The sequence below is a fragment of the Arachis ipaensis genome, chromosome B03 (genome assembly GCF_000816755.2).
Source record: "Arachis ipaensis cultivar K30076 chromosome B03, Araip1.1, whole genome shotgun sequence".
NCBI classification, from domain to species: Eukaryota; Viridiplantae; Streptophyta; class Magnoliopsida; order Fabales; family Fabaceae; genus Arachis; species Arachis ipaensis.
Window position 1 is genome coordinate 124,033,210 of NC_029787.2, and position 11,047 is coordinate 124,044,256.

Genomic DNA, 11,047 nt, shown 5'->3' on the forward strand with positions numbered 1-11,047 from the left:
GTCGCGTACCTGTCGTACCCCAAGACACTTAGTCGATCTTTATCAAGCATCTTTGAAAAAGGACGACAAAGGAAAGGAAATGAATTTTGTTTCAAATGATGCTGAAAATTTCACCACTCATTATGATGTATCCGATTTCTTTGAGGACCCTGAAGGAAATATTGGTCATTTGATCAATGATGGAATAGTTTAATATGTGAAATTGTTAAGTATCCATGTAAATAAATAATGTAAAGAACTTATTGTTCAGTTTTATTTTCTATGTATTTAAGTTTCAAATATGATGTATATAAATAATGAAATATTAATGTTTATGAATTTTGAAATCATTAAATGTAGTCAAGTTTTAAAATAAAATTTTAGTATATGACATTATGTGCAGTGTTTTTTAGAAAAATAATTCCAATCAAGAATTCAATTTGACTGTGCATGTATTACTACTCAATTTATTATTATTTATCTTCAAATGGCAAAAATATATAATGAAGATGTATGCCTTGCGAATAGTGCAAGTTTGCACACCATTCTTAAAAGTGATATATATTTTACCCATCTTGTGCCAAAAGAAGAATATATTAATACTATTATTGGTTCCGGCAATGTGATAAAAGGCTCTGGAAGAGCTATAATTTTATTTTCTGGAGGAACAAAATTCATAATAAATAATGCACTATTATCTCTACCAGTCTCTGAAAAACTTGTTAAGTTTCAAAGATATTCGCCGAAATAGATATCATATTGAGACTATGAATGAGGGAGGTCATGAGTACTTATGTATCACAACTCATGATTTAAATAAAAAGGTTATATTAGAAAAGTTGTCCTCACTTTCATTTGGGTTATATTATACCAAGATTAGTACAATTGAATCACATGCAACTGTAAATCAGAAGTTTACTAGCCCAAATGAATTCATAACTTGGTACGACCGATTGGATTATCTGAGAACAACCATGATGCGGAGAATTATTGAAAACTCCCATGGACATTCACTAAAGAACTAGAAGATTCTTAATCTAGTGAATTTTGTTGTACTGCATGTTCTCAAGGGAAGTTAATTTTAAGGCCATCACCAGTAAAGATTGGATTTGAATCCCCTGAATTCCTAGAAAGGATTCAAGGCGATATATGTGGACCTATTCATCCACCATGTGGATCGTTTAGATATTTTATGGTCCTGATAGATGCATCTTCGAGATGGTCACATGTGTGCTTATTGTCTTCTCACAACCTGGCGTTTGCGAGATTACTGACTCAAATTATTCGATTAAAAGCACAATTTCCAGAAAATCCAATCAAAGCAATTCGTCTTGATAATGTTAGTGAATTTACTTCCCAAGCCTTTGATGCTTATTGTATGGCTAATGGAATAAGTGTTCAACATCCAGTAGCTTATGTTTACACACAAAATGGGTTAGCAGAATCATTTATTAAACACCTCCAATTAATTGCTAGACCCTTACTTATGAGAACAAATCTCCCAACCTCGGTTTGGGGCATGCTATTTTACATGCTGCAGTACTTATTCGTCTGAAGCTAACGAGTTACCATCAATTCTCTCCTATGTAATAAGCTTTTGGCCAGCAGCCAAATGTTTCCCATTCAAGAATATTTGGGTGTGCGAATATGTTCCCATTGCACACCTAATCGCACCAAAATGGAACTCTAAAGAAAATTGGGGATATATGTTGGATATGATTCCCCCTCTATAGTAAGGTATCTTGAGATACAAACTGGGGATGTATTTAAAGCCCGATTTACGGATTGTCATTTTGATGAATCAAAATTTTCAACATTAGGGGGAGAGAATAAGCTTCCTGAAAAGAAACTTAATTGGAATGCATCATCGTTGATGCATTTAGATCCTCGATCAGGGCAATATGAACTAGAAGTTCAAAAGATTATACATTTGCAAAGAATAGCAAATGAATTGCCTGATGTATTTTCCGATACAAAGTGGATAACCAAATCTTATATACCAGCAAAAAATGCTCCAATTCGAATTGATGTCCCAGTTGGACAAATAGCCACTAAAGCAAATTCACGCCAGAAGCGTGGCAGGCCTGTCGGTTCCAAAGACAAAAAACCTTGAAAAATAAAAGAGGTAAATACTATTCCTGTTGAAAAAGACATAGTAAAGACACCTGCAGTTGTCCAAAATTCTGATATAGTTTTAACGCCAGAAGACGTTCAGGTACTTGAAAATTATGAAGATGACGAGATCTCGATAAATTATGTCTTTACAGGAGAAAAATGGGACTGAAATAAGACAATTGTCAATGAAATATTTGCATATAATGTGTCATTAAATATCATGCATGAAAGTAAGGATCTTGAGCCAAGATCAGTCGAAGAATGTCGACAAAGAAATGATTGGCCAAAATGGAAAGAAGCCATGAAGGCTGAATTAGACTCACTTGCAAAACGTGAAGTTTTTGGACCTATAGTCCGTATATCAGAAGATGTAAAACCTATTGGATACAGGTGGGTATTTGTGAGAAAATGAAATGAGAAAAATGAAGTTGTGCACTACAAAGCCCGACTTGTGGCATAAGGTTTTTCACAAAGGCCCGGTATAGATTATGAAGAAACGTATTCCCCTTTAGTGGTAACAACCTATTTATACGGCTCATTAGATCGGGATATCTATATGAAATTCTCTGAAGGACTAAAGATGCCTAAACCATCCAATGAATATTCACAGGGGTTATACTCAGTCAAATTGCAAAGATCTTTATATGGTCTAAAGCAATCTGGACAAATGTGGTATAATCGTCTTACTGAGTATCTGGCCAAAAATGGATTCAAGAATGATGATATCTGCCCCAGTTTTTATAAAGAAATTTGCATCTGGATTCATTATAATTGCTGTGTACGTTGATGATTTAAATATCATTGGAACTCCTGAAAAGATTCCAACAATTATAAAAACTTTAAAAGAAGAGTTTGAGATGAAAGATCTTGGAAGGACTAAATTTTGTCTCGGTCTGCAGATCGAGCATATAAAAAATGGGATCTTTATTCATCAAACAACATACACAAAAAAGATCTTGAAAAGATTTTATATAGATAAGTCACATCCCTTGAGTACCCCAATGATTGTAAGATCTTTGGATGTGGAAAACGATCAATTCTGTCCTAAAGAAGAAAATGAAGATATCCTTGGTCCTGAAGTACCATATCTTAGTGCCATTGGAGCGCTAATGTATCTTGCCAATAATACACGACTCGATATATTATTTGCTGTGAATTTACTAGCAAGATATAGTTCATCTCCAACCAGAAGATATTGGCGTGGAATCAAACAAATCTTTCGATATCCCATGGAACGATTGATATGAGATTGTTTTATCCCTATGGATCCAAGTCACAACTAGTTGGCTATGCAGATGTTGGATACTTGTATGATCCACACAAAGGGAGATCTCAAACAGAATACTTGTTCACATATGGTGGTACAACTATATCATGGAGGTCTACGAAATAGACGATAGCAGCAACCTCCTCTAATCATGCTGAAATACTAGCGATACATGAAGCAAGTCGCGAGTGTTTTTAGCTCAGGAGTTTGATCTAATATATTCTGTCATCATGTGGACTAACTGATCATAAGATAGCTCCAACTGTCCTGTTTGAAAATAATACAGCATGCATTGCTCAGCTTAAAAGCGGATACATCAAAGGTGATAGAACAAAGTATATTTCTCCCAAATTCTTCTTCACTCGTGATCTTCAAAATCAATGGACAATTGATGTCTAACAGATCTGCTCAAGTGATAATCTGGCAGATTTATTTACAAAGTCATTCCCAAAATCCTCTTTTGAAAGATTGGTACATGAGATTGGGATGCGCCAATTTCGAGACATTAAATTATGTTGACAAGAGGAGGAGACTGTACTCTTTTTTCCTTGGTCAGTTTTTTTCATTGGATTTTTCTTGACAATGTTTTTAATGAGACAGTCTCTATCACAAAGGATATTGTACTCTTTTTCCTTCACTAAGGTTTTTTCCCACTAGATTTTTCTTTAGTAAGGTTTTAATGAGGTAATAATCCTAAATGGTCATCCAAGGGGGAGTGTTAATATAAGTATATGATGTGGATGACCATTAATATGGGCGGCTGAAGTTTTTAAAGAAAAAATTTAAGATTCCTACGAAGACTAGCTTTTAATAAAGGTTGAAAAAGATAATCTTATACAAGTATAAATAAGACTTCACAGCATGAGATATGAGATATACAACAATAAAAATCTTCTCTCTTTCTTTTATATTACTAATACAATTCTTTCTCTTTCTTTATTTTACAAGTATTTTTGAATACTCTTCTCTCTCATTCTTTACATATAATATTAATAAATATATTAATAATCTTTATTATATTGAGATAATAATTGTGATACTAGAGTTTTCTAGTTATACTTCTTTATTTTATATTTATTTCACAACAGACTAGACTATTATCCCACCTAATTTTGAATATTTTGATAGATTAGTTAATTTGAACACAATTCTTGTTCTGATATACTTCTTTTCTTAAAAAAATTGATTTTATTTTAAATTTGATAAGAGAAAAATGATCAATTTTAAAATACTTCCTCGGTTCCTCCACTTTTTATGACAACATGTTCTATCAATAAAGCAAATATAATAGAGATTGAGATGTTATTTCAATTTGGGAGTTACAACAAAGTTTTAGTCTTTGCTAAAACACCTTCCATTGAGTTATACAAACTACAAAGTCAACAATTTTTCACATGGTAGGCCAAGCATTTTGTTGTGGATATTCAACACGGGTAGCAGTACACACAGATTTTACAGATGCACATGAATGAATCAATAGCATCCTTTCTTTCTTTGTTTGAGCCTAAAAGTCTAAAACTAAAGTCTATATGCTCACTCCTAAATCCTACTTCCTTAGTAACGAAACAATGCACTATACTAATAATATTGCTGATTTGCTGTCTAATAATAACAGGTCTCTTCTTTTTAGGAAGAAAAAGAAAATAGTTGTTTGAAAGTAATAATAACAATTCCACCAAAAAGGAAAGAATGTCCTCAATTAACATCATATATATGAATGACCAAAGAAGAGAGAAGCCATAACAAATATACTTTGCAAAAACACTTCAATAATGTCATCAGTTCTCCTATTCAGCATTCATATATTGTTGGTTCAGAAGGGCTCTTCTGCAACACCAACATGCCAAACCACATGTGGCACAATACCAATAAGATACCCTTTTGGCACTGCCTATGGTTGTGGCCACCCTGCATTCTCTAAGCACATGAAATGCAACCTTGGAACTCTTGAATACTACTCATCAACAAGAACCACCAGCAATAATAATGCCTACACAGTTTCCTCAATAGACTATGCAAGTAGCACAGTTATAATCATAGACCCTTTGATGTCAATCTTTCTCTTTCTTTATTTTACAAGTATTTTTGAATACTCTTCTCTCTCATTCTTTACATATAATATTAATAAATATATTAATAATCTTTATTATATTGAGATAATAATTGTGATACTAGAGTTTTCTAGTTATACTTCTTTATTTTATATTTATTTCACAACAGACTAGACTATTATCCCACCTAATTTTGAATATTTTGATAGATTAGTTAATTTGAACACAATTCTTGTTCTGATATACTTCTTTTCTTTAAAAAAAAATTTGATTTTATTTTAAATTTGATAAGAGAAAAATGATCAATTTTAAAATACTTCCTCGGTTCCTCCACTTTTTATGACAACATGTTCTATCAATAAAGCAAATATAATAGAGATTGAGATGTTATTTCAATTTGGGAGTTACAACAAAGTTTTAGTCTTTGCTAAAACACCTTCCATTGAGTTATACAAAGTCAACAATTTTTCACATGGTAGGCCAAGCATTTTGTTGTGGATATTCAACACGGGTAGCAGTACACACAGATTTTACAGATGCACATGAATGAATCAATAGCATCCTTTCTTTCTTTGTTTGAGCCTAAAAGTCTAAAACTAAAGTCTATATGCTCACTCCTAAATCCTACTTCCTTAGTAACAAAACAATGCACTATACTAATAAAATATTGCTGATTTGCTGTCTAATAATAACAGGTCTCTTCTTTTTAGGAAGAAAAAGAAAATAGTTGTTTGAAAGTAATAATAACAATTCCACCAAAAAGGAAAGAATGTCCTCAATTAACATCATGTATATGAATGACCAAAGAAGAGAGAAGCCATAACAAATATACTTTGCAAAAACACTTCAATAATGTCATCAGTTCTCCTATTCAGCATTCATATATTGTTGGTTCAGAAGGGCTCTTCTGCAACACCAACATGCCAAACCACATGTGGCACAATACCAATAAGATACCCTTTTGGCACTGCCTATGGTTGTGGCCACCCTGCATTCTCTAAGCACATGAAATGCAACCTTGGAACTCTTGAATACTACTCATCAACAAGAACCACCAGCAATAATAATGCCTACACAGTTTCCTCAATAGACTATGCAAGTAGCACAGTTATAATCATAGACCCTTTGATGTCAAATTGCACTGAGATGCAAAACTCTGGTAGCTTTACCTTAGGTGATGACACACCATTCACATTGGCCAAGGAGAACATCTTTGTCCTCCTTGGCTGCTCCACCACCTCTCCAATGTTCGATTCGAGGGAAGACTTCTGCGACACAGGATCCGGCTCCCGGGTTTGTAGAGGGATGTATTCATGCAGAGGAGTGACAGGGATTGGGCTGCCACAGAATGCACCAATATCAACATGTTGTGTATATGACTACCCTACTGGAATTGGGTTGGGATACAGTTTGGACCTTCCAAAGCTTCAATGCTCTTCTTATGCTTCTGTTTATGAGTTTGGAGATGAAGGGGACCCCATGAAGTGGAAGTTTGGGGTATCATTGAATTATAATGATTCTTATAATTATAGTGATGCCTGTAAAGATTGTGAAGCAAGTGGAGGCTTTTGTGGGTTTGCTAGTTTGGATGAATCATTCTCTTGTGTTTGCAACAATGGTGTTAACACCACCACCAATTGTTTTGGACAAGGTTAGTACTCTTCATAATAGGGTAGCTTCATTGTAAGAAGTTGAGAGTTACTTTAATGTTTAATTTGAGGATAAAATTGATACAAAGTTTTGAATATTTTAAAAATTTCTTCCAAACATTAGAACTAAAAAACTTATTTTACCTATATATAGTCATTGTTGCTTTAAATTCTTGGTTGTTAATCAATGTATCTAGATACAGAAAAAATAGTATTTGTAGTTTTGTACTACTCAATGTGTGCAATTTCTTTACAATCCTTGTTTGCTTGATATTTAATTATTTCATTTGAATAGGAAATGCTTTAAGTGGGACAATGGGACTGAAAATTCAAACCGTGTTGACTATTGGAGGTAAAGATTGATATTACTTGTCTTCCTTTGAAGTATCAACTATTTTGTTTCTCTTTCTTCAGCTCTCTTTTATTCTATTTTTTTCCCTATAACATCAGAATTGTTCTCTCTTGTTGTAACTCATACTCATTCAAGTTAATTTACACTTGTCTGCAGAATGTATATGGAATAATTTGCATACACCATATAACTAAAGATATATGGGAATATGCACTCTTCTTAATTATCTTGTGTTCACTGAAGTCGTTAATTGGTGTGGCTGGATGATGTTTCTGCAGGACTTGTAGTGTCTTGGATGTTTTTACTCCTCCAATGCAGATAGTGACAAAACAAATAAAGGGCTAGGGAATGAAGAAGAAACATGTCTTACCATTTTAATTAGTGCTTCATTTTGGTTATTTGACTCTAAAGCACAGATAGGGCCAAATATATGTAATTTATATCAAATTGAAATGGCAAGCAAGCATCTGTTTTTAATTCATAGTTGTTGGATTGAATAGAATATTTTAACTAGGAATGCTATATATATAATTTTTGTGTATACTTTTCCCGTATATTTTTTTATTTTTTGTATTAAAAATAATTGATAAGAAGTGAGAAAACTGTGTCAATGATAGTATTAACATATAATCTCATTCCCGTATAAATACAACTTTTATAAAAATATAATATTCCTATCTTAAGATTTTTGAAAATTCTCTATCATTTTTTCAACTCCACCCCCTTAGAGTATTGCATCGAGGGAAGTCACATTTTCCTGACTAGTTCAATTACATTATAGTCTTAGCATATACAGGACTACATTACAATGCGAACAATAAAGAGTAAAGATGTCGAAAAAGAAATGAATGTGGATTGTGGAGCATAGTCAAGACTGGTTTTAGTTTAATTACCCTAAAATAAAGTCATAGGATCTTATTAATCTAGAGTTGGATAAGAATGTAAAAAATATAACGTGGGATATAGGTCGAAATAAATCCAACTCGACATATATATAACAAAAATTTCATTCCATGATTATTATAAAATTTCAAGCAGATGTTATTTGGGTTCTCAAAAACCTTGACATATATAATTTTACAAAGTAAAGACACAGAACAGAGCAGACGTATTTTACAAAGTATAAGCTAAGTCAAAATATATAATTTTGGATCTAGTCCGTGATTTGTAGGCATGAATTAATTAATTAGTTAGTGCGTGGAGTGTCCAAAGTATTTGCTACATCAATGACGAATCGATATTGAACATCATTGTTGACAAGTCTACCCATAGCAGTGTTCACATAATCCATGGGAATAACTTCCACATCTGCACTAATATTGTGCTTTGCCGCAAATTCAATCATCTCTTGTGTCTCTCTCATTCCTCCACCTGCACTCCCACTTATTGACTTCCTCCCTATTAAATAAAAACAAATATTAATTATTATTATTACAGATACTAACTGGCTAGCTAGGTATAGCAAGGCTTACCCATAATGAGTGGCAGAGACGGTAATTCAGGAGATGAGGCTGCAGGTGCACCCACCAATATCAAATTGCCTCCTGTCTTCAATAAACCAACTAAAGGGTACACAGAATGAGGTGCTGAAACTGTGTCAATGATCCCATCCATTGTCCCGGTTGCATCCTAATTAAGGTTCAATTTAATAAAATTATATTGATCAATAAATTAAGAAATAAAGTTTACCTGCAATTGTTGTTGCTGATGACTAAGCAAGAAGGCATCCACACCAAGACGTTCAATTGCTTCCTCCTTCTTCCGGGAAGAAGTGCTTATAACAGTGACCTTCATACCAAAAGCCTTGGCAAACTTAACAGCCAGATGGCCGAGCCCACCAAGGCCCACCACACCCAAGTGCTGACCGGGCCTGCAGAGCCCGTGGTGCAACATGGGGTTGTAAACAGTGATTCCAGCACACAACAAAGGGGCTGTGGCATGCAGAGGCATAGATTCGGGAATTGTGACGGCAAAGTGCTCATCAACAACAAAATTATCAGAGAAGCCTCCATAGGTTATTGATCCATCATGGTAGTGTGAGCTAGAGGTTAGAATCATTTTGGGGCAGTAAGTTTCCAAGCCCTGTGTGCAGTTGGAACACGTGCCGCACGTGCCCACAATGCCACCCACACCAGCCACATCACCAACCTTAAATTTTGTAACTTGTCTTCCCACCTGTGTCACTTGCCCCACAATCTCATGCCTGAAAAATAATACAATGTTAACAAAAGTAAATAATATTCTTTTGGTATTAAAGGCATGCTTGATATATACATACCCGGGGACTAAGGGATAGATGCTTATGGCATGATCATTCTTCAGCATATGAAAATCGGAGTGGCAAATCCCGCAGTAGAGTATCTTGATGGTGATATCTGTATCACCATTTGCCCTTGAACAAAACAATTTCAGATCAGAAAATTAAAGTCCATGTGACAATTATATTTTCAATGTTAGGTAGGTGGATACCGTCTGGTGAAATGTAAAGGGGAGAGAATTCCCGATGAATCTCTTGCAGCCCATCCATAGGCACGCATTGCTTCCTTTTCTTCTGTTAAACCTTCTTGGGACATTTCTAATAACACGTAATATATTGAATTAGTTAGTACGTACAACAGAGTAGAGCATGTTATATATATGTATTGGTGGGGTCTTGACGTTTAGAGCAAGAAAACTGCACAGGGAAACAGTATTATCGCCACTGATGGCGTTTACCGTTGAGCGTTTACGTTTCAACGAGGAGCTTCAATGCTTGATTTTTCTACTTTGACTATGCACACTAAAAGTCTAAAATGTCACAAATTAGAATCAGGCGTTTCAAGAAGATAAATATTTATTTTTTATCACATAATTTTTTATTAAAAATAAATCGTGCATTTAAAAAAGCATAACTCTGAAAGGAAATTACTAGTCTGATCTGTTTCTGCTCGGTAATAGCATTATCGGTTGAGGCTTGGCAGTGAAGATATCTGAATGTTGATGCAGTAGCAGGCACAGTATGTAGCTGCCTACCATAATCTTTTTTCTATTTTTTACGTCTATATTTTATTCTATTTTGTTTTTGACATTCAGTCAATCTCATTTTTCAGATCAGAAGTGAAAGCGATTGTTCATTTGACGAACTTGGCGTAGGGAAACTAGGCCTCTGGATTTTGTCTCTGACATTCCATTGGCTTTAAGCCTTTAATGGATTAATTAAATCAATAAATTACTACATATAGTAATAGAAAAAAGGAAATCCCAAAGATATATATAACAAATATAATAACAGAAAATTTTTTAATATTTTTGATATATTCAATACATTTTTAATAATTTATAAAATATTTTTTAATATTATTCTTACCTTTAAGCTTTTAGATAGGAGTGCACATAGGATCGACCCATCGGGTGAAATCGGATTTGTTTTGATCCAGATTCGTCTCTAAATAGTACAAAATGACTGGGTCTATTTTGATATCTTTACTTGATTTTAAATCTGATGAAATCACATTATTTTTATATCACACTAAAATCAAGTCTAAATCGAATAAAATCTGAGTCTTAGTAAATTTTATGCTAAAAGTTTATGATAATATTTATTTATAAATAAAAAAACTTATTTATTATTGAGAAAATGATATTTATATTAGAA

General features: G+C 33.7%; 2 protein-coding genes across 3 annotated transcripts; one reads left to right on the forward strand and one right to left on the reverse strand.

Annotated features, from left to right (window-relative positions):
- LOC107631383 (LEAF RUST 10 DISEASE-RESISTANCE LOCUS RECEPTOR-LIKE PROTEIN KINASE-like 1.5) lies at positions 6,221–7,935 on the forward strand. 2 transcript variants are annotated; one of them, XM_021119594.1, is made up of 3 exons: positions 6,221–7,063; positions 7,357–7,413; positions 7,570–7,935. In XM_021119594.1, exons 1-3 carry the CDS (start codon positions 6,265–6,267, stop codon positions 7,605–7,607), a joined length of 894 nt encoding a protein of 297 aa, XP_020975253.1. In that variant the 5' UTR covers positions 6,221–6,264; the 3' UTR covers positions 7,608–7,935. The 2 variants fall into 2 exon arrangements, with proteins under 2 accessions (XP_020975253.1, XP_016190297.1); XM_016334811.2 differs by having other exon boundaries at positions 6,223–7,063; positions 7,692–7,935.
- LOC107631384 (probable mannitol dehydrogenase) lies at positions 8,458–10,022 on the reverse strand. Its single transcript, XM_016334813.2, has 5 exons — positions 9,883–10,022; positions 9,692–9,805; positions 9,103–9,616; positions 8,886–9,042; positions 8,458–8,811 (listed from the first exon to the last, which is right to left on the reverse strand). The coding sequence occupies exons 1-5, from the start codon at positions 9,984–9,986 to the stop codon at positions 8,600–8,602; spliced, it is 1,101 nt and encodes a 366-aa protein (XP_016190299.1). The 5' UTR covers positions 9,987–10,022; the 3' UTR covers positions 8,458–8,599.

Bases quoted from the DNA above. Each gene is read 5' to 3' on its own strand.
- LOC107631383 (XM_016334811.2), top strand. From the start codon at position 6,265: ATGTCATCAGTTCTCCTATTCAGCATTCATATATTGTTGGTTCAGAAG. The intron at 7,064-7,356 runs GTTAGTACTCTT...TCATTTGAATAG, and splicing joins CACCAATTGTTTTGGACAAG to GAAATGCTTTAAGTGGGACA. The intron at 7,414-7,691 runs GTAAAGATTGAT...ATGTTTCTGCAG, and splicing joins AACCGTGTTGACTATTGGAG to GACTTGTAGTGTCTTGGATG.
- LOC107631384 (XM_016334813.2), bottom strand. From the start codon at position 9,986: ATGTCCCAAGAAGGTTTAACAGAAGAAAAGGAAGCAATGCGTGCCTAT. The intron at 9,806-9,882 runs GTATCCACCTAC...GTTTTGTTCAAG, and splicing joins CCTTTACATTTCACCAGACG to GGCAAATGGTGATACAGATA. The intron at 9,043-9,102 runs GTAAACTTTATT...AACCTTAATTAG, and splicing joins ATCAGCAACAACAATTGCAG to GATGCAACCGGGACAATGGA.